General features: G+C 37.5%; 1 protein-coding gene across 1 annotated transcript in view; it reads right to left on the bottom strand.

The window, feature by feature from the left end:
* Positions 1-24,523, bottom strand: part of LOC150080130 (histone H4 transcription factor-like) — a 242,316-nt gene that overhangs the window by 178,312 nt on the left and 39,481 nt on the right. The window contains exon 2 of the mRNA XM_090382061.1: positions 3,497-3,659. Within this exon, the coding sequence (XP_090238187.1) occupies positions 3,497-3,659 (163 nt within the window). The remainder of the gene's footprint in view (positions 1-3,496; positions 3,660-24,523) is intronic.

Here is a 24,523-nt window from a genome sequence, read left to right as displayed (position 1 = left end):
TCGTCATTTGCTCCCACTCTATAGAATTTAAAAACTGTCTCAGACCACCATAGTCACCTTTACAAAAGCAAAAATCCTGCTCTGAGTAAGTCCCACATCAGTGCACTGTGATCACTGCCGCCCAGTGGTTCCATTATCTACAGATTCTTAATGCATGAATCTGCTCTCTCTCTCTCTCTCTCTCTCTCTCTCTCTCTCTCTCTCTCTCTCTCTCTCTCTCTCTCTCTCTCTCCCTCCCTCCCTCCCTCCCCCCCCCTCTCCGGTTGCCTCCCGTACATGCTGTTGTAGAAAACAATCATCCAAACAATAAATCCACAAAAGCCTTGCTAATGTGCGAGTGACCAAATCACAAGTTCCAATCAATATCTGGGAAGTTAAAATTCCCCATTATAAAACAATTGGATTTACTGGTCCACTCTATTTCTCTGTACAGTTGTTAATTGTACTCATGAGATTCATTAGGCCTATAACATACTCCTACTCTCAATTTTGATTTCCCAGTGCATATGTCACACAAAACTGACTCAACATTGCACTGTGCACAAAGTCAACTGGATGCACTTCCTTTGAGTTTATGTTTCTTAACTAACAGGATAACCCCTCCTCCCATCCTATCCTATCTACAGCCATTTCCCGATTAACGTAAGGGTTGTGTTCTGCGGAACTCTACGTAAGTCGGCATCTCCCCCATGCTTGTGCAGCACTTGCAACTGTGCTCACTGAATTGATTGAATCAAAAAAGAAATGTTTAACGAATGTGGGAATAGAATTATTTATTGTATTTATTGAATTTTTTATATCATGTGCAGAAAAAATTACAAAAGCGTAAAAGAGAAGAGACAGGCATAAAGTCAATAGGTTTTACCTCTCGAGCATCGTTCGCAGAATCAATGTCTTCAGCTGATAAGTACGCCGCTGCGGAGATTGAAGGCTGTGGAGATTTAGAAGGGGTCAGCCACTCAACCTTACGAAAGAACATATTAATGGATGACTTGGACATTGGCTTTTTTTCTTTTCCTAGTAGATTTCTTTGTAGCAAGCAATCATATCATTCACCCTTTTGTTAACTTTTAAGAAACATTCGCTGTCAGGATCCATCTTCTCTAACCTCACCATCGTCGATGCAATTTCAAGAAATGCTGTTGCCATCTCTGGTGATGAAGCGTCTCGGCTCCTTATTTGGTTCCTCTTGAGCTTTGTCAGCATTTTCTTCTTTCACTATCATCACTGCCTGCAAGTCAATAAGTTCTTTGTTAGATAATTCCTTCTCTTCTTCCTATATTAACTCCACGTCTTTGGAATCAACCTCCAACTGAAGTAGCTCTGCAACCTTGACAATCTTATCTGCAACCTCTTCATATGATTTGTCTTTTTCAAAACCTTCAGTCTTTTATGTGCTGGGCATATTTTCTTCCATGTGCCATTTAAACAACATTTAGTAATTTCTGTCCAGGTCTTATTAATGTTTAAGATGGCATGGTAAATATTAAGATTTCCAAAAGTCTCAATGTAAAATTTTTCTAACGGTCTACTGCAGACAATGCCTGAGCAAATGTTGTGTGTAAATAGTATGCTTTTAAATTCGACATAACACCCTGATCCCTAGGTTGGGTGAGAAATGTGACTATGTGAGAAATATTTTCACGTTTGAATTGAAATCATCTAGATGTGTAGATTTTGCTTCTAATACAAGCAAAAATCTTGGAAGGAAAGTCGTCTTTACAATATTTTTTAACCCCAGGAATGAAGCAGCATTTAAACCAATCCTCAAAGAGAGATATTGTTATCTGCGCTCTCTGGTTCGATCAGAAATGCATGGGTAGGTTGGCTTTATTGATTCCCTTAAATGCACAAGGATTTCCAGAGTGGTACACAAGCAGTGGTTTTTAATCTGTAATCTCCCATTGCATTAGCCCCAAACAAGAGCATGGCTCTATCTTTTGAAACCTTGAAACCTGGCATTGTCTTTTCCTCTTTGGCAATGTATGTTCGATCAGGCATTTTTTCCCACTACAGAGCAGTCTCGTCAACATTAAAAATTTGCGGCGGTGAATAGTTGCCTTCATCAATAATTTTTTCCAACACATCACAAAATTTCTCTGCAGCTGCAGAATCGGCACCGGTGACTCCACCTCATACTTTAATGTTTTGGAAATCAGCGTGATGCTTGAACCTATTAAACCACCCGTTGCTTGCCACGAACTTGGCTTGGGGTTAGCCATACTTATCCTTAATATCTTCATAAATACTTCTTGCTTTTGCTTGAATGGACATTGGACTCAGGGGCACTTGCTTCTGAATCTGATTTTCCATCCATATTATTAATAGTTGTTCCATCATCGATACAGCACCTGAACACTCTTTTGTGATCACTGTTAATCTTAAGTGCGTTGATCCTTTAACATGTTCTTTTATATGGCACTGTACTTTAAAATAGTATGCACTGTTCAAGCAGAGAGACCTAATTCCGTGCAACAGATGACAAAATTTGTCCTACTTCGTACTTCTTAATTAATCATCTTCATTTCTAAATCAATTTTGTTTCGTTTCTTAGCACTGCCAGCACTTGCACTTTCTGTTGGTTGCTTTCCCTTCAACATTATAATAAGTAAATAGGAATCAAGAGAAGATTCTGAAATTTTATTTGTTTTTTACAGGATTAAAATTTCAGTGAAGGGGAACTCATTTCACCATAATACCGTAATGTAAAAACCCACAGAATTCCAGTTATCGGGATTATCGCAAATGCAATAAGATCGAGTTTACTACCTATTTATAACAGATCGAGCTAACAGAAAAACCCAATTAACTGTAAAGTGCAACTTGCTGTTATTGTTTTTTGTTCGTGACCTGAAACGTGCTTTAGAAAAATATCACAAAGGCATTCAAAACTGATTCTTATAACGGAACATATGATAACGATTAAAGTGTAGTGCAATTTCCATTATAAATATGACCTTTTAAAGAGATAAATAGCTTAGTAATATAGTGAAATTTTCAACTTCCAAGGACTTGGAATGAATTACAAAAAAAAAAAAAAAAAAAAACACAATATATTATTGGGTTCACATTATATTTTCACAGTATCTCCATTTATCCCTACAGATGCAAAATACATTTCCATATTTTTTAAGTTTGCACCAACCGGCCAGCAAAAACTTACGTAAAGTTGTATTTGCATAAGTCGAGTATTACATAAGTCGAGAGGTTTCTGTAGTCTATATTATTAGTAATGAAACCATCTAACAAAAAAAGTCATTACATCAATTAGAATATCAGTACTTCATAAAAGAAACAGAATATAAAATTATATTTGAAAATAAACTTTCTTATGGCATGGAAAGCCTGATGTCAGTAAATATCAAAACAGTTTTATTTTCTGTAGTAGAAATGATATAGCAGAACAGCAACAGAAAACAAGCAATACAGTCATTAAATATTCAATAACTGAAACTAAAAATCTTGAGATATTCAAATTATGGTACATGAAATTTACCTTCCACAACACTGGATAGATGAAGATTTACATGATGCAAATAGGAGTGCATTTGTGTATCTACAATACTACATCCATCCCATTCACAAGAAAGGTCAAGCTTTTCCCATGAAAACTGAATCAGGCGTTTAAACTCAGTTGTTTCTTGAGCCATTACTCGATACTGTAAGTGAAAGGACTTAATTAATCATGATGTACAAGCAAATTTAAATAAACACTTATTAAAATCCTTTTAATTAAAGAACTTTTGAATTCAAATACATATAATTATTTATAAATGAATTTCATTACTCCATATATCAGTGGCCAGCTTATCTGCAACCAGCTTTAGCTATGTTATGGCAGGTAGCCAGTCTGCTGCTCATTTAATTGCCATTATGTTAATAAAAAATATATAATTTCTAATATAAAAAAAAATAATAAAAAATACATTTCCAATTTTTTTTTTTTTTGAAAATATAATGAAAAGGTACTACACTAAAGAAAAATGTGTGCATTTTTTATTAATTGCAGAGATTCCCTGCATGTGTCTCAGCCTAATTTAATAAATTTTATAGCAACTGTGATGTACAAATGCTGGCTCACCCTACAAGCTGGTATGACTAGCATTAGTAGAGGCATATGATGCAAGAAAGCAAGCTTATTATACAGCATTAGCCAAAAAAAAAAAAAAAAAAACCTTCCCATTTCACCCATCCATTCACTCCAAATATTTGTCTAGTTCTGCCTTGAATTTATTTAAGCTGTCAACTTCTACAACAGATGGAAGTTTGTTCCAGCAATCAACTACCCGCTGGCTAAAGGCAAATTTCCACACATCTATTCTACAACTGTCTTTCCTCAATTTGAATTTATGTCCCTTCAGGTGATTAATCTGAGCAAGAGGAAGAATCCCATTGGCATTGAGCTTGCTCAAACAATTCAAGGACTTATACACCTTAATCAGATCACCTAGCAGGTGCCTAGTTTCCAGACACTGTAATTTGCAAAACTTAAGCCTTTCTTCATAAGAGCAACTCTTTGGTCGACATTTACTAATCTTGTTGTCCTTCTTGTTCTAGCAGCTCTACATTCTTCCTAAAATGAAGCCCCCAGACCTGTATACAGTACTCTAGGTGTAGCCTGACCATTACCTTATACAAGAGGATAATCATCTCCTTATCCCGGCTAGAAAAATTCCTGTATATCATTGACAAGATACCATGAGCTACTCTTGCAGCCTGTCTGCACTGCTCAGAAAACTTCATATCTGACTGTACAATTACCCCCAGTGCTTTTCATTCCCTACCACCCAGTTGATACATTCCTCTGGGGTTACTGCTACCCATATGCGGTACTTTACATTTGTCAATGTTAAACTTCAGTTGTCACCTCTCAACCCATCTGTTCAACTTTTCTAGATCCTGCAGTAGTACACTATCATTACAGTCATTAACAACCCTGCCAACATGGTTGTTAATGACAGTAATGATAGTGTATTACTGCTACATTAAGCCTGATACACCTTCACCGATATCATTAATAAATACAGAAAACCACAATGGACCCAACTAATAACATTAGTCCATGAAGAGCAGTCTATTGATTACCACTCTCTGTCTTCTCCCATCCCTTTATATATAGCAGCAACTTGCCCTTAATGCCACACTGCTCCAATTCGTACAGCAGTCTTCCATGTACAACAATATTAAAAGCCTTCCTAAGATGATATCAAAATTAGTCTTTGTCATATTCTTGACTATGACTTACTGAATGAGTTAGTGTGCCTGGATGTTTCACATTAAATTTCAGTTTTGGCAGCTTTGTATAAGGTTGAACAAGTATAGTTACAAAAACTAGTATATGACTGCATCCCCCTCCCACTATATATGGATGGGGAGATACTAGATCAGTTTTTTATCATGTGATTATATTTTAATTATTTATGTATTTTGAATATACAGTAAACCCTCGATTTAATGAACTAATAGGTGAGGAAGGGGTGTCTGTTAATGCTAAAAGTCTGTTAAATCGAATGTAACCTGGGGGGGGGCCATTTTTTATTGTTCTTAATGTAGTTTTTTTCTTGCGTAACTTTCATGTGTTTTCTACACCCTCTGTAGAACCACATTTAGAGCTATCAACACTGTATTAAAGAAAAATGTTGCAATTTGGCCTTTTATTTATGGATATGAAATATTGTTTTTTTACACCATAAATTTCACAAACATGTGCTACCGAGATGCCTTGTTCTAATTTCTCAATTAGCTCTAATTTCTCTGCCACATTTAAGTTCCCGCGCTTTCTTTTAACTCCTCTATAACTTGATGCCATTTTAAATTGTAAGGATTGCGAAATTATTTAATAAATAAAGTCACAATTCTGAAATCACAGAAACACTCTGTATACAACCTGACTGCACAATAGCTTGAGGCAGACTGAGACCGAAACAAAGTGAGTCGGTAGACCTGCGGTTTAGTGTCCCAAGTGGTGTTCGGCTCGCAAGTCACTGCCTGCCCTTATCTGTTAACTGGGTTTGTGTGTTTGTTTGTTATTTGGTTTTTAGGAGCATTAGCAACTAAGGCCATATTGCGCCGGGGATATGCAGTGGTCATTCTCTGACCTTTCCGCATCCTCCATATTTGGTGGTCACGGGCTTGAACCCCGGTCTAATCAAGAAGTGAGTGCTAAGCACTGCTGTTCCTGCCCACCTGGCTAAGGAGGCACCAATGTTATCTGGGAAAACAGCTATTTGAACACGTTTTCAGAAAAACAATTTCCTGAATTTGATTATATAGAAATAAAAGTAGGTAATTATCAAAACTATAATGGAAATAGGTAATTATTATTAATTTTTAATTAATAATAACACTGAAGTTTTGTACAACCTAAAAAAAATAATATGGTCGAGATTAATATGTACATTATTTGTACTGTATTATTATTTGCCCGGTCCCTGGCGCATGATAGCCTTAGTTGCTGATGCGCCATTAAACGTCCAATAACCAACCAACCAACCAACCAACCAGCCCGGTCCATTAAATCCAAAATCCATTATATCAGGGTCCGTTAAATCAAGAGTTTCTGTATGTTGAATTGTAAGTAAATATAAAAATAGGTTTTATTTATTTTTATACTTTTGTAATAATGAAATATCTTATAATGAAGCATATAAGATATTGCGTCAAATAACACTTCTATTGCATGAGACTAATTGCAAAGTATTGCATCAGCTGTTTCTATAAATATGGTGTTGGAAGGGTATACACGCTCATTAGTATCATGTTTTGCAGAGGTTTAAGCACGGCTTTATATATTCAGTTCACACCAAGAAAGAAAAGTGTAAATGTTGCTGTCCCAGAAAGGGCTTTCTACATGTGCTATCACTGATAGGCTGCCACCAGTATCATGGGTGCTGAAATTAAAGCGTGAAACCGGTGATATACAGAGAAGACCTCGATCAGGCTGTAATACAGAGATTCCGCCCTCCCAAGATCGATATTTGAAAACAGCTATGCCTTCATAATCCCCATGCTACTGCTCCTGATCTAAAACTGGACTTTGGGATGCCTTCTGTGTTGAAACAAGTGCAAAACTATCAAAAGATGGCTTCTGGAATGTGGTCTGGATGCCTATTGGCACAAGAAATGAGGAAGTGATTTGCTTGGGCTAAAACGCATGTTTCATGTACAAAAGAGCAATGGGACACCGTTATCTTTACTGACGAAACAAAATTCAACCTACATGGCTCGGATGGGAAGCAATATGTCAGAAGACAAAAATCGGAGGCTTACCTTTATCTAAATTTTTTATCTTTAACTAAACCTTGGTTTTCCAATAAATGTGCTAAGGCTGTTCAAGAGAAGAATGCTGCATATCGTAACTGGCTTGTTTCCAATTCTTCAGTTTCATTTTCTGCCTACACCAAAGCTCGCAACAATTGTAAAGCAGTTATTAATCAGTCCAAACTTGATTTTGAACAAGCTAAGAGTAGAAAACTTTCTGCTTTCAAATTTACTAAATTTGAAATTTAGTAAATTTCTTTTCTAATAATTAGTAAATTTCTAGAAACTTTTAGCTGCTCGAGATTCATTGATTGTTAGTTGGTGTATGCTAGTTTTGCAGTCAATGTGATTTTTGTGGGTATAATAATAAGAAAATTCCATTTTATTGTAGTCAAGTATAAATTATTCTGGTAATAGTTTCTTTATCCTTGTTTTTTTTAAGGAAAGGAAACTTGTTGGAGGATCTCAACAGATAAGTGAAAAGTTATCAGAAAAACATTGTTTCTTGCCAAAGAGACGAGAATGGTAGCAACTTCTGCCCATCTTTGCTCCCACCTTTGTCAAAACCAGATAGTTCTGTCGTCACTTCAGCCAAGGATAAAGCTGACCTGCTAGCATCCCATTTTTCTTCCAACTCATGTATTAATGATCTTGGTAAAACATCCCCCACCATTCCCAACACGCTCCATTCAATGCCTCCTGTGGTCTTCTGTCAAAAGGATGTCAGAGAGATTTTGACGAATCTTGATGCTAAGCAAGCACCAGGTCCTGATGGTATTTCTCCACTTGTTCTCAAAACCTGTGCTCCTGAACTTACTTCTGTCCTTTGCTGCCTTTTTTAACTTTCTTATTCCAAAGGTGCTTTTCCTTCTGCTTGGAAATTTGCTCATATCCAGCCAGTTCCTAAAAAAGGTGACAAATCCCTCCCATCCAATTATCGTCCCATTGCAATTACTTCTACTCTTTCTAAAGTAATGGAGAAATCAATTAACCGCCAACTCAAACTCCTAGAAACCTTCTGTCTGATTAACGATCGCCAGTATGGATTCCGTCAGTGTCGATCCACTGGTGATATTCTGGCTTATGTTACCCATTTATGGACAAATACAATGGAAAAGTTCGGTGAAACACAAGCAGTTGCTGTTGACATCTCAAAGGCTTTCGATTGTGTTTGGCATAAAGGTCTTCTAAACAAGCTTCTATCTTATGGTTTACCCTCTGTTTTTTGTTATTGGTTATCTAGTTTTCTCTCTGATCGCTCACTGAGAAATGATGAGGATGATGGTAGATAGCTCTCTGTCTTCTAACTTCTCCACTAATGCTGGTGTCCCCCAAGGTTCAGTTCTTTCCCCTACTCTTTTCCTCTTGTATATTAATGACCTTCTTCCATTGACTGGAAATCCTATCCATAGTTTTGCCGATGATAGACATTGCATTACACTTTCCATTTTGAGAAACCTTGTCCTGCTCAATCAGCTTCAACTTCTCGGATATCCGCTACCAATTCGTTAAATTCCAATCCACCCTTCTCCAGTGGGGCAAAGACAACTTAGTTGATTTCAACCCTTCTAAAACTCAGTCTTGTCTTATATCTCGCAAAAAGGATTCTTCTGCTCCTATGCTTATCTTTGGTACACTCCGATTTCTAGGCAAGTTGATATATCTCTTTTGGGGATTACACTGACTTCTAATATCTCTTGGAATAGGAACATTACAAATATTGCTTTCTCTGCATCTAAAAAACTAGTTTTTCTCTTTTCTTGGTGTTACTTTTCTTCCAAACAGATGTTCATTCCGTACAAATCACAAATCCACCCCATCATCGAATATTGTTCCCACATCTGGAATGGTGCCCCAAAACTCTCTCAGGCTTCTAGATTCCATTCAGAAGAGGGCAATTAGGTTAATTAATGAATAATCTCTAATAGAGTTTCTTCACTCGTTATCTCATAGACGTATTGTTTCTGCTGCATGCCTTTTCTACAGATGTTCCATGGACACTGTTCTTCTGAATTGGCTTTTATAATTCTCACTCTCTCTCTCTCTCTCTCTCTCTCTCTTTCAAAACAGTCCGAACATGTGCCGCCACCAGCCAACATCCATTTACTGTTGAACTTCAAAATCACAGAACCAACTTTTCATCTTCCTCGTTTATTCATTCAACTGCCATTTTCTGGAACAACCTTCCTTCATACGTAATTCCTGAAAATTACAGTGTACAGAAGTTCAAGTCTAATGTCAACAAATATCTTCTTTCATCTTCTCAACCTCCAAACCAAGCCAGTACTAAGTGCTATAGGTTCTAATACCTCTAGTGTTTGGGATTTTTATAAAAAAAAAAAAAAAAAAAAATACCATCCCGACTGCATAACACCGATTGTAAAGTTCCCAGCCGGTCAGATGGTCTGGGGATGCATAACAAGGAAAGGGGTGGGGCAAATTAACCTTATTAAAGGAACGGTGAATGCAGAAACCTACACTGCTATCTTGGAGGAGTGCCTGACACCTGTTATTAGGGATCACACACAGACATCTAAAACTGCATTTTTCAGCAGGACTGAGCACCCTTGCCACACAGCAAAATTAGTAAGTTTTATGCTATTTAGATTTAATCCAGATGTTGTCTTCTTGTCTCACAAGGCTTAAAACATACTTACATCAATGTTTTCCCTCAGTTTTCTCCCTTAATGTGTGCAGTCATACCTCACAAATGTTGGCATTACAGTGTTGGACCGGTGAGGCAACAGTGCAGATCTGAACCCTATTGAAAATTGCTGGTACATAATGTCGTCTAAAATTGGTCAGAAGAAGCCAACAAGTAAGATTCAGCTGCAGGAGAGCATTGTACAGGTGTGGTACCACAAAATTGGGCAACCGTATATCTAGAAGTTGATTAACTATATAATATCGGTGTAGATACACCATAGTTTACCCATAAATTTGAACTGCATATGTAATGTAAAGGCATCGTTTTAATTGTATCTCATATTGTGGGTGCCTTCACAACAAGATAGCTGGTATTGCACTACTTCAAATAAATAACACTTTTCTAGTAGAGAAAACTACTCTTATTTATTTTCAGTGGAAAGCACCACCCATATGATTGTTTCAAATCTAGTGGGCTTCATCATCAGTGGGTGGGCAGGTACCCGGGTAATTCAACATGCCATCACGGTTGCAAAGTTATTTCCACAATATGAGAGATGCCAAATGGTGTAGGTAATAATAATGTATTAGATGATGAAATGCACAAGGCATAATTTCTTATGGTTTAGATAATTAACTATATAATATCGATGTAGACACACCATAGTTTATCCATAAATTTGAACTACATATGTAGTGTAAAGGCATCGTTTTAATTGTATCTCATATTGTGGGTGCCTTCACAATGAGATAGCTGGTATTGCACTACTTCAAATATAAATAATGCTTCTCTAGTAGAGAAAACTACTGTTATTTATCCACTGAAAATAAATAACAGTAGTCTTCTCTACTAGAGAAGTGTTATTTATTTGAAGTAGTGCAATACCAGCTATCTCATTGTGAAGGCACCCACAATATGAGATACAATTATAATGATGCCTTTACACTACATACGTAGTTCAAATTTATGGGTAAACTATGGTGTATCTACACCAATATTATATAGTTAATTACCTAAACCTATAAGAAATTATGCCTTGTGCATTTCATCTAATCCAGATGTTGATTAACTGTATGCCAGATCGTCGCAGGGCTGTAACTGCAGCTCGAGGAGGAAAACAAAACGAGGACTTATTTTGCTGATTTACAGTACATAATACTATTACGTTAACTTGTCATTTCAGTTTGTACACGTAAATGCAATAAAATGTATGTTTGGTTGTCGTGATTGCCATTTGCATGATTTCTCATATTTCCATTAATTATGCATTTTACCCTTTGGGAAGATATTTATGGCAATTAGGTACAGGTCGACCGTCACTAATTCAGCAGCACTGGGACCTATGGGGTGATGAATTAGTGAGTTTGCCGGATCACCGGTGGTTATTTTAGCATATACAATTTACCCAACAGCTAATCACCTCCTCCTACCTTTAACACGTTGACTGCCAAGCCAGTTTAAGAAAAAAATTCCCCAAGGGCCAAAAAATATTTAGCAAATAATTTGATCAGTAATAAAAAATAAAACTGTAATATCAGTGTTGTCGTTTTTTTCGAAATATATATATAAATTTTAAAATATATATATAAAAAAGAGACTTTTTTTTTATGTTGCATAGGTTACTTTATTTCTTGAAAAGCTGTGTCGGCCACATACATATGACGCTATTACGGCATATATATGAAGGTCGTTTGTGATTAGTTTATTGCACGTGCAGTGAGCGCTGCAATAAAACTAATTGTGATAAAATAAACTCTCAAACGTCGCAATAAGTTTGTCAGTATTGTTAGCGATTTTGTGAAAATAAGTTCGTTAGCATGCTATATTATCCCTCATATTGTGTTGTGTTTTTTCGTAAGTTTGTACAAGTGTGTTATAAAAAAAAAAAAATTTCTAAAAAGGAATGGCTAAAAGAAAATTAGTAAATTAAGAGGAACTGAGAGAAATTGCTGGAATTTACAATTAAGAGGAGTTAAACTTCTCACAGGACACACTGCTGTCCAGTTTTTTCAGAAGTTCAAATTTATCTGTTATGGACAATGTACGGTGTTTGCGCTTTACACCACGAGAGGCACTTTCAGTCCTTTATGCATTGGAACCATGGTTGGGGCTAAATGTGAGCAGGTTATAATAATAAATGCAGAAAAACAAGTGGGAATGCCTTGCCAGTACGAGTTGGTGCCAACAGCTGATGCTGCAACCAACACCACCAAAACAGTAGCGGCAAGTCAGTGTGCTGACCCGGGAAATTTTAAACTATGTCCGAATTAGCGGTGGAACCGGATTAGTGATGGTCAACTTATATAGCAGGTGGAGTCTTTTTATTGGATTTCATTCACGGAGATATATATCCAATCTAACAAATGCATTTCAAACATTTCTGCAACTCACAATGCAGTGCAAAACACATTATTTGCAAAATTCACAGGTGATGCAGTTTTTTTGTATGCCACTGTACATAGTGGGATGCAAGTATCTACTTGCTATCTGCCTCAAATATACCACCATCATCATCATCGGCCATTTTCAATGCACTGCAGGATGAAGGCCTGTCCAGCAACTTTCCAGTTCCTTCTGTTTTGTGCAATGGCCATCCATTTACTACGCACAAACTCATGAATTTCATCTGTCCATCTCCATTGTTGTCTTCCAGGTTTTCTTCTAGCTCCTCTTGGGTACCATTCTGTTATTTTCTTAATCCATCTGTCATCATGTCTTCGAGCTATGTTGTCCTGCCCAAGACCATTTTAGTTCTTTAGTTTTGATAAGAATGTCCTTTACTGAGTTTCTAACAGTCTGATTCCCAATATAATTCATTCCATTCTTCACTGTGTAGTTCTCAGTTTCTCTTCCATTCTTTTGGTGAGTGCCCAAGTTTCATTTCCATAAGTCATGGTGGGGAGTCTACATTGGTTCATTATTTTATGTTTCAGACAAACTGGGATATTGCTCTTCAGTATGTGACTATATTTCCTGAACGCTATCCATCCAAAGTTTATTCTTCTCTTGACTTCCAGCCATTTATCATTATTACAGCTAATAACTTGTCCCAGATAAGTATGACTCCACCTTTTCAATTACTGCTCCTTCAATCATTATGTCCCTTTCTGTGGCATACTTGTTCATTATTACTTTTGTTTTAGCCATATTTCATCTTTAGTTCAAAATCCTTACTAACTGTGCATAACTGATTAAGATTTTCCTTTAATTCTTTAGGATCGTGGCTTATGGCCACAATGTCATCTGCAAATATACCATGATCTATCAAAAAAAAAAGAAGGAAAAAAAAAAAAAGACAATCAAAATCAACATTTGAGCCTGCCAGTCCATACAGATTCATTAATGTTAAAGAAAATATATTGTCTGTGATGTTACAGTAGAGGTCACACTGCTATAACAGTAAAATGAACTGTGGCACACGTGTCATGCAGCCTAATGCTTAGAAACAGTGAGACATAAATGCACGAGCTGATTAGAATGCCATAGCTTATGCAAAAGATTCCTGTTTACAAAAGCAAACTATCTATTGTAAGCCCCAAGCATACTTAATCACTCCACAGGAGCAATGTGGCATTGGAGTAATTACTACTATGGATAAAACGATGTTTATATAGACAACAGTTATGAATGACCATGGCTCTTTCGTAGACTAATGTTATAAATGGTGTCCTGCAGAGTTCTGCATTGGGTCCTTTACTGTTTTTAATATTTATTAATAATATTAATTTAGATCAAACTGAACAATTAAGTTTGCTGAAAACAAAGGTGGGCATGGTGGTTAATGACAGTAATCAAGGTATGCTACTTCAAATTTTGGACCATATCTTGATTACTTCATACGGATTTGAATACTTCATTTTAGGAAGGACATAGATCTACTGCTCAAGTAGCAGAAAAGAGCAATAAGATTAGCTGAAGCACAAAAGGATATTATGACAAGTTGTTGTTGTTATTTGGTTTTTAGGAGCATTAGCAACTAAGGCCATATTGCTCCGGGGATATGCGGTGGTCATTCCTGACCTTTCGGCATCCTCCGTATTTGGTGGTCACAGGCTCGAACCCCGGTCTAATCAAGAAGCGTGTACTACGCACCGCTGCTCCTGCCCACTTGGCTACAGACGCACCATTATGACAAGGTAGATTGAAGTTTTAGATACTTGACAATACGGTGAAAGTTATTTGAAGTGTATAAGGATTTTATAAATTAAATATCATCTTCACTTTCTCAGATGACAGAGATAAGTAGACATATTTAACCATCCAATGAGCATGGCTACCGCCCCCATCAGTGGGGAAAACACATGCTTCCCCCTAATATGCTAAATCTTCAAAACCTTTCAAGAAATAATTCAAAACTGTTCACTTTTTAACACCATCACACATTTTCAATCCATTATGAATGCACACTTGTGAACAATCCATTTTTTTATTATTGGAAATGTGTATATATATATATATATATATATATTTATTATTATTATTTTTTTTTTTTCAAATAAAACCCTTGAAGCATGTGCAATGCTTGAATATGTTTGTTCATGCTTGAACTCGCATTCCTTCTTTGGCCACAATGTAATTCATTGATAGAGGAATTTGTATGCATTGCTAAGGCACTGCTGGAATTTGTATGCACTGCTGAGAATAACAGATTGCAGCACTTATGAAAAAACTCCACATTTCTTGTTATTGTTACTTTATATTTACATGAGGGCATCACGTTTAACACTTTTGAAAACAAAACTTCCACATTCTTTGTTACAGGCACTCAAAATGTGTAGGTGGGCTGGTGCATGTCAGCAATTCGATTAATGATGCATGAGCAACTTAGATCAAAGTGCCAAGTCTGGATGGTAGTACCATTAGAATTGGACAGAAGATTATGTTAATTTTAAATTAATATGTTTAATGATTTCATATATTAGTGAATACAAAAGTGCACATGTTTTAAGTGAAGGTGGTTCAAGCCCATGCAACTACCAAATATGGTATAATATTCTTCTATTCACTCAGTCTATCTTGTGAACTCTAGCTTTGTGTAGTTATCCTGTAGTATAAACAGAAAATTTATTTATTAGTAATTAATGATGCATATCAAAAGGAATCTCAATAAGTGAGGAATAGTAAAATTACCACTGATATTAATTTTTAACTTACATGTAAAAACACTAGGGAATTATATGTGCCCATTGGAGAGGTAAATTGAAAAAGGAAGTTTGCAGGATAGCATAAGCATTGGCATTAGTGGCAAATAAAGCAAGCTTATATGGCATCAGCCAAATAAGCCATTTCACCTATCCATTCCTTCCAATAGTTTGTCTAGTTCTTCCTTGAATTTATTTAAGCTATCAACCTCCACAACAGATGGAAGTTTGTTCCAGCAATCAACCACTCACTGGCTAAACGCAAACTTTTGCATATCTACTGTAACAGTCCTTCCTAAATTTGAATTTGTGCCCCCTTATTGTGGTTTTTTTTTTTTTTTTTTTTTTTTGGTAGTTGTTGGCGCATAGGCTTGTGGCCATAATGCACCTCCCAAGGTTTTTGCAGTACTTTGATCCAAGCCCGAGGCGGGAATCGAACCCACGACCTTTGGGTTGCCACACACAATAAGGGGCCAACCGGTTAGCCCGGTTGGCCCCTTATTGTGTGTAGTCTGAGCACGAGGAAGAATCACAATAATCACATCAGCATTGAACTTGCTCAATCCATTCAAAGCCTTAAACACCTCAATCAATATCACCTGTGGGGTGCCTAGTCTCTAAATGCTACAATTTGCAGAACTGAAGCCTATCTTGGTAAGCACCCCTTTATTCCCCTCACCAATCTCATTGCTCTTCTTTGTACTCAATCCAGCAGTTCCACATTCTTCCTAAAATGAGGCCTCCAGACGTTTATACAGTACTTGAGACTGAGAATCACCTTATACAATAGGATAATCAACCTCCTTATCCTGCTAGCAAAATTCCTGTATATCACGAACAAAATCCCCATGAGCTCTCTCTGAGTCTGCACTACTCAGAGAACTTCTTATCTGATTGCACAATTATACCCAGGTCTTTTTCATTTTCCACTACTCTGATTATATAGTGTGTTTAGGGTCTAATGGCACCAGGGGTTTCGCCCATCTCCACATTGAGTGTAGTACCACAGTTAGTATGTTACTCTAGGGCAGCGTTTCGCAAACTGTGTTCCGTGAGATGTGAAAAAGTTTTCCATGAAAAATCATAATTAATAATTTTAAAAAATAATAAAATAACATAAATAAATTTTGCATATTTGTAGCGTACACCACTTTTATATCATTATAATTTTTAACATAATTTTTTTTCAGTTATTAATGTACTGCCACAGACTAATAATCAAACAGACCGCGGAACACTATTTTGGTGAGCTTTTGGATAAAGAAGTATGTGGAGAGGTAATAACATCTACGAAAAAGTAGCAATGTAGTAATTTAATATGCCATTCGCATGTGATTTAGTGTGGATTTTTTTTTTTTTTTTTAGGAGCAAGCAACTAAGGCCATATTGCTCCAGGATATGCAGTGGTCATTCTCTGACCTTTCCGCATCCTCCGTATTTGGTGGTGACGGGCTCGAACCCTCTAATCAAGAGGCGTGTGCTACGCACTGCTGCTGCTGCTCCTTCCCACCTGGCTACGGAGGCGCCTGATTTAGCGTGGAGTACCCGGGTTGAAGGGTAGGGAAAGCAAACCGATATCATAACCAAACTCACTTCCTTGTATAAATTTTTTTTGATAATTATCAGTATTTCAAAATATTATTATTAAAATAAATAACCATGGATTTGTGGTTGAAAAAAGTAACTTTAAAACGAGAAGGAAGTACTTTTAGTATTGCAACTGTGGTCGATGAAAAAACGAACATAATATTGTCACACTTCAAAGTAAGGATGAACAATCGCAGCCTTTTGTTCCCCAAAAATCCAAAGTGAAAAAACAGGAACCAACTAATAAAAGACCAAAACAAAAGTATGACGACAGTATTTGAATTTCGGCTTTACATGTGTTGGAAATAAAGATGCTCCTGGAAATAAAGATGCAAGTGCGTCACATATAATAAAATATTAACAAACAGTTCTTTGGCTACCGCTAAACTTGTGTTTCGTAAGTGTCCCGTAAATACATTGTGAGATGAAAAGTGTTCCGTGACTAAAAAAGTTTGGAAAACGCTGCTCTAGGGTTACTGCTACCCATATGCAGTACTTCACATTTGTCAATGTCAAACATCAGTTGCCATTTCTCTGCCCATCTGCCTACCTTTTCTAGATCCTGTTGCAGTAGCATACCATCATTACTGTCATTAACCATCCCACCAACCTTTGTATTATCTGAAAATTTGGACATTAAGCCTGATACTGAGTTATAATATTGAGTCATTAAGAGTGATAAATATAAAAAACAACAATGGGCCATACACCAAACCATGGGGGATTCCATTAATATAACATTAGCAAAAGAAGAGCAATGTCTATTGATTACCATTCTCTGTTTTCTCCCATTTAAATGACCCTTTATCCATAGCAGAAACTTACCCTCAATGTCATACTGTACCAATCTGTACAGCAGTCTTTTATGTGCAACAGTACCAAAAGCTATCCTGAAATCCAAGTATATGATACCAAAGTTATTTTTTGCATCCTTTGTGACCACACAGTATTATCCAATCAAACTGGTCAGACAAGATTTCCCCTTAACTAACCCATGCTCTGTCTGAAGTATAATTGCAGCCTTATCTAATGATCCAACATTAGTTATTTAACCAGTGACTCCATTACTTTCTCTGGAACAGAAGTTAAACTATCAAATCTGTAATTACTCACGTCACCCATCGATTCCCATTTGTGAATTGGGGATACATTTGCACATCTCCAGTCAAGAGGACCTCCCCTGAATCCAAGGATGCTCTCATAATTATTGCCAAGGAGTTTGCTTACTCCCTTAATATAATTGGATATATCCCATCTACTCCAGGTGCCTTTCTTATGTGTAACTTCAAAAATTTCCCTTCACTTTCCTTTCAGTTATTACAAAATCATTTAGCTCCCTGTTAGAGTTTGATAAACTTTTATCATCTGCATCCCTAAACAATTCCCCATGTGTGAATGTAGATGCCACATTTCATTGTTTGTCAGCAACCCAAGCAGGATCATCATCATCATCATCATCAGTCGAACCGTCAATGTCAAGTGGATGAATCTGATTCATCCCTTTGCTTTTAGTGTTTACATAAGTAAAGAAGTCTTTGCTGTTTTTCTTTGCATCCTGTACCAAAAATTTCTCATAATCTGCTTTCGCTTGCCTATCTGCCTTTGTGACTTGATTACCGACTAGTTTATATCATCCATAGGCTTCTGTATTGCCTGATAATTTATATGCATCTCATGCATTTTTTTTCTCTGCCATGAATCTCATTAGTTCATCAGACATGGTCTGCTGACGAGGCTAGTAGGGGCCAGACGTATTCAAAGCCGCTAAGTGGATTTTTCTTATTTATTGATTTGAAATTATTGTTTTTCAAAAACTTTTGATTTAAATTTAGTAGTATAGCATTATTTTGTGATTTTCTGATTAATTTGGTGTATTTATTCTTTACTCGGCCTTGCAATTGCATAAAAGTATCGGTAAGGGTATCCACGTGTTACAAGTCGCAACTCCGCTGAACGAGAAGTTTTTTAGCCATATTTAGCCGCTTATTGAATATTTTTGACATCAAATTATTTTTTGTAAGTAGCTTATAGACCTAGTAAGGATCGTTAGTTTATTCTGAATTGAGACAGCGAGATTTGAAAGTTAATTAATACTTAAGTGTCCATAGATTACCGTTTGTAACTTCCCGCCTTTGTCTTTGTCATACGATTGTTATATACCGAACCTAGATAGCGTTAGTATAGTATAGGTTATAATATTTTCAGTGATCGGTAAAATCTATTAAACTTGTTGAACTTTGTTGGCATTTAAATTGTACTTTTAACTAAATACATATACCGACTTAGATTACAAACGTAACATAATTAATTAATACATAACTGATATGGAAGTTATATAAAGGGAACTCGGAGATAATTAATACTTGACACAAAAAATATATATCCCGTTATAACTGTGTTGGGAGATAAGTTAGGGTTATAAACTGAAATTGAAATTTTATTTAAATTAAAAGAAATCATGACTCAGACCAGAGCAGCAAAACAAAAGGCTCAATCTAATGGAAGTGCTGTGGATCAGAGGAGAACTGAGGGGGGGGGGCAGTTGCCTTCTGAATCACAGCCTTCTAAAATGCACAGCTTGCATGATGTTTGTGGAGCATTCAGGTACAGGACATGATATTGCCACGGGGGATGTCTTTGTGTGTGCGCAATGCAAGGAGTGTATCGAAATCAGGCAACAACTCAGCGTTCTTATGGGCCTATATGAGAGCTTGAAGGACAGGGTGGATGCCCTCGAAGGAACTAAATAGAGGGGCTCATCAAGCTCTCAGCTGCCCACATCAACGCCAGAGCTTGCACTTGGTTGTCGCGCAACACAGCGGCAACCCCCAAGGCAGAATGCACTGGTCCCAAAGGAACTAGTAGTTGTTGGTGACTCTATTGTCAGGGAAACGGGGAACATGCTTTGTAAAAAGGATAGGTGGAACAGGACCAGGGTATGTCTGCCAGGGGCAAAGGTTGATGACGTTGTAGGGCGAATATCATCTTTTAAGGGCACAAAAGGTGATATAGTTGTACATGTTGGCACTAATGATATCAAGAGTAAGAGACCGGCAGAATTGCTTAACAAGTACAGGTCACTGTTGAAAAAAAGCCGTGAAATAGGGTTGAATTTGAAAGTGTCTGCAATTCTGCCCAGACACAACAGGAGGGAGTATATGATGAGAGCCTTGTCAATCAATTCGGCCCTGGAAAGATTGTGCAAGGCTCAAGGGGTAGAATTTTTTTCAGCCTCGACTGTACTTGTTAACAGGAGAGATTGCTTCTACAGGGATGGCATACACTTAAATAGAAAGGGTGCAAGAATATTTGCAAATGCTATCGAGGCAGTGTTAGGTGGGTCGGAAAACTGCTAGCTTGGGGGGGGAGACAAAGACGAATAGATTAACAGTAGCCACTGGCAGAGGTGAAAGAGATTCTTGCACTGCTTCTATTGGAATGAGCAGAAGCATGAAAAACAAGATGCAGAAAATTTCAGAGACTGCCGGGAGTCATTGCGGTACAAGTAAACGCATGGGTTGTGTTAGGGCAGCTAAGAATAGAAATAGGTGCATGTATACTTGCGTGTACACCAATGATAGGAGTTTAGAAAATAAATTTGATGAATTTCAGGTATTGCTCAAAACATCAAAGGCAGATATTGTTGGGCTATCAGAGACGTGGTGTCACACAGATATAAGGAATGCAGAACTGGAATTTGGGGAGTACAACGTCTACAGAAAGGATAGACTGGATAGGAAGGGAGGAGGGGTTATGCTATTAGTTAAGAAATACATAAAATCCAAGGAAGTGAAGCCAGTGGACATCGCTGGACAGTGCAGTGTCGAGTCAGTTTGGTGTGACATAAGCATTGGGAGATCAAAATTGAGAGTAGGAGTGTGCTATAGGCCTAATGACTCTGATGAGTATAATAAGATACTGTACAGGGAAATAGAGTGGGCCAGTAAATCAGAGAGTCTTATAATGGGAGATTTTAATTTCCCAGATATTGACTGGAATTTGGGGGCTGGTCACTCACACACTAGCAAGACTTTTGTGGATTTATTGGATGATTGTTTTCTACATCAGCATGTTCAGGAGGCAACTAGAGGGAAGAATACTCTTGATTTGATTATCAGCAGGATTCTTCATGCTTTAAGAATCTGCAGATAAATGAACCACTAGGTGGCAGTGATCACAGTGTGCTGAAGTGGGATTTACTCAAAGAGGTAACTACCATTAGGGGTAAAGGGAAGGGTTATTGCTTCCGTAAAGGCGACTACGATGGACTGAGACAGTATTTAAATTCTATACAGTGGGACCAACTGATGATGTTACCAACAGCAAATGCAAAATGGGAAGCATTCAAAGAACTTATCTTGGAAGCTACTAGGCTATACATACCAACTAAGAAATATTGTTCAAGGTTTAGGCCTAAATGGATGTCAGATGAACTGATGAGGCATATGGCAGAGAAGAAACATGCATGAGATACATACAAATTAACACATGACACAGAAGCCTATGATAGATACAAATTGATCTGTAACCAAGTTACAAAGGAGGTTAGGCAGGCGAACGCAGATTACGAGAAATCTTTGGCAAGGGATGCAAAGAAAAACAGTAAAGAGTTCTTTACTTATGTAAACTCTAGAAGGAAGGGGATGAATCAGATTGGTCCACTTGATATCGATGGGTCAACTGTTGATGATCCTTCTCAGGTAGCTAACAAACTAAATGAATATTTTGCATCGACATTCACACATGAGGAGTTATTTAGCGAGGGGAATGCCAGAGGTGGATTCAACTCTAGCAGTAAGCTAGAGAATCTTGTAATAACTGAGAGTAAAGTGGAGGAGAAATTGTTGAAGATAAACACAAGAATGACACCTGGGGTGGATGGGATCTATCCAGTTATATTAAAGAGGCAGCAGAGGAAGTAAGCAAACCCTTAGCCATAATTATGAGAGCTTGCTTGGACTCAGGGGAGGTATCCACGGACTGGAGATGTGCAACTGTGACCCCAATTCACAGAGGAGGATCAAAGGCTGACACAAGTAATTATAGACCTGTGAGTTTAACTTCTGTTCCAGGAAAATTAATGAAGGCACTAGTTAAAGAAGCACTGCAGGATCATTTAGACAAGACTTCAGTTATAGCTCGGACACAGTATGGTTTTGTTAAGGGGAAGTCTTGCCTGACCAATTTGATTGGATACTATGATTCAGTCACAAAGGAACTGGATGCAGGGAATAACTTTGATATTATATACTTGGATCTTAGAAAGGCTTTTGATACTGTTGCACATGGAAGACTGCTGCACAAATTGGAGCTGTGTGACATTGGAGGCAAATTGCTGCTGTGGATAAAGGGGTGGCTGAGGGGGAGAAGACAGAGAGTGGTAATCAATGGACACTGCTCAGCGTGGACTAATGTTATTAGTGGAGTTCCTCAGGGCTCAGTGTTGGGTCCATTATTGTTTTCTGTATTTATAAATGATATTGATGATGGTATATCAAGCTTAATGTCCAAGTTTGCAGATGATACAAAGGTTGGCAGGGTTGTCAAGGACACTACTGACACTATGCTGCTGCAAAAGGATCTGGAAAGGTTGAGCAGATGGGCTGAGAGGTGGCAAATGAAGTTTAACATTGACAAATGTAGAGTACTACACATGGGAAACAGCAACCCCAGAGCAACGTATCAACTCTGTGGTACTACACTGACAGTGGTAGAGAATGAAAGGGACCTGGGGGTGGTTGTGCAGGCAGATATGAAGTTCTCTGAGCAGTGCAGATGGGCTGTAAGAGTAGCTCATGGTGTATTGTCAATGATATATAGGAATTTTTATAGCAGGGATAAGGAGGTCATTATTCCCTTGTATAAGGCAATGGTCAGGCCACACCTAGAGTACTGTATACAGGTCTGGAGGCCTCATTTCAAGAAGGATGTAGAGCTGCTGGAACAAGTACAGAGAAGGGCAACCAGATTAGTGAATGGAACAAAGGGGTGCTCTTACAAAGAAAGGCTTAAGTTTTGCAAATTACAGTCTGGAGACTAGGCACCAGCGAGGTGATCTGATAGAGGTGTATAAAGCCTTGAATGGTTTGAGCATGCTCAATGCTGATGGGATTCTTCCTCTCGCTCAGAATAATCACCTGAGAGGGCATAAATTCAAATTGAGGAAAGACAGATGTAGGATAGACGTGTGGAAATTTGCCTTTAGCCAGCGGGTGGTTGGTTGGTGGAACAGACTTCCACTCCTTGTCGTGGAAGTTGATAGCCTAAATAAGTTTAAGGCTCAGCTGGACAGGTATTTCGAACGAACAGAGGGGTGAAGTGGAAGTGGTTTTTTTTTTTTTTTTTTTTGGCTGATGCTGCATAAGCTTGCTTTCTTGCATCAAATGCCTCTACTAATGCTAATGCTAACATCCATTTGGGCTTATACCTTGATGAATATTTCTTAGTTGGTATGAAAAGCATAGTAGCTTCTATGATTAATTCCTTGAATGCTTAATAGATGTCCAGAAATTTGCTTCCAGCAAGAGTAAATGACAGTTGGAATAAACCTAGTATTGTGGAAGCATGCAGAGTGAAAAAATTTAAAGAAGGATTGGAAAATTACTTGAAAGAATAAGCAAGACTCAAATAACACTCGAACAAAAAGTTATCATATAGGATTGCATTAAATAGTAAGGCAGAAATTAAATAGACATGGATATTAAGCACATTACTTCACTGGACTGATAACAGGGAACATTTTGTTCCTTCAAAGATTGATTAAGCTTACTAGCTTCTCATTGGCAACAATGGATAACTTGGTGTGTCTCAGGTTTTTAAATGCCTATCTGTTTTGCCTCTTTAGTGATGCTATTTGATTTAAAAAGATATTAGTAACTTAGGCTGAATGTGGATAAGTTTTTTTAATGGTGCAAAAAAAGATGGCATAGAAAAGTTACAGAGCAAAGCAAAGTAGTGAGCTATACCAACTACTAGTTGATCTCTAACAGTTGTACCTAAGAAAAAGTCAGGCTGGTAAAGGGTGATTATGATAAATCTTTTCTTCAGTTTTCACTTGTGTGAAAACGTTGAGGAAAAAAGTGCAATCACATCAGATCCTTACAAAATGGATGCAGTAAATGCTTAGATAATCCAGATGATATTACTTATGAAGTAAACAGGTACTCTGGTATTTTCAGACCCTCTCTGTTGAGGGGAAATTATATAAGTGAATTCAAGCAATATGAAATTAGCAATACTGAAATTTCAGATCATTCCTATTAGAAAAACATTTAAGCCTAAAGCCAGATTAATTACTAGGTCATCACTAGACTTCGGAGAGGTTATCCTGGATTGCAGAATAGCCGGTGAATTGCCAATCGAAAAAGGTGATTCTATGAGTGAAGTCTAACTGTAGAGCAGTCAATCTGACTTCAGTGTTAGGGAAAATCATAAAGGCAATGATCAAGGGAACAATAAATTTAGGTAGAAATGGTACCCAAGGCTTATCACAAACATTCCTCCAGGTATGAAATGCTAGAGCTTGCTACCTGGGAATCTAAAAACACTGATGAAACTAAAATTCAGGTCCTATTTGCAAATCAAGAATTGAACTGAATTTTGATGTAGTACAGTAACTCTCTGCTTGCACTTTTGATGGTGAGACTGATGGTAAAGCTGAATATAACCCCACCCACCATGTGCAAATTGTGAACCACTGCACCTCATATACTCGTTGACTACCCAAGTTTGGCACCCACATCACACAGTAGAATGTAGCTCCTTCTGTGTCAACAGGCAATAAGAGGTAATAGATGACTCACATCATCCATTGCAATAACAAAACTTTTCTTAACTGGAAGCTTGAAGTGGTGAAACTAATGTTTAGTCTACAGAGCAAAGGTCTGGC

The sequence above is a fragment of the Mastigoproctus giganteus genome, chromosome 9 (assembly GCF_048544385.1).
Source record: "Mastigoproctus giganteus isolate SK-2022 chromosome 9, ASM4854438v1, whole genome shotgun sequence".
In the NCBI taxonomy this organism is placed as follows: domain Eukaryota; kingdom Metazoa; phylum Arthropoda; class Arachnida; order Uropygi; family Thelyphonidae; genus Mastigoproctus; species Mastigoproctus giganteus.
This window is presented reverse-complemented; position numbering and strand designations above follow the sequence as displayed.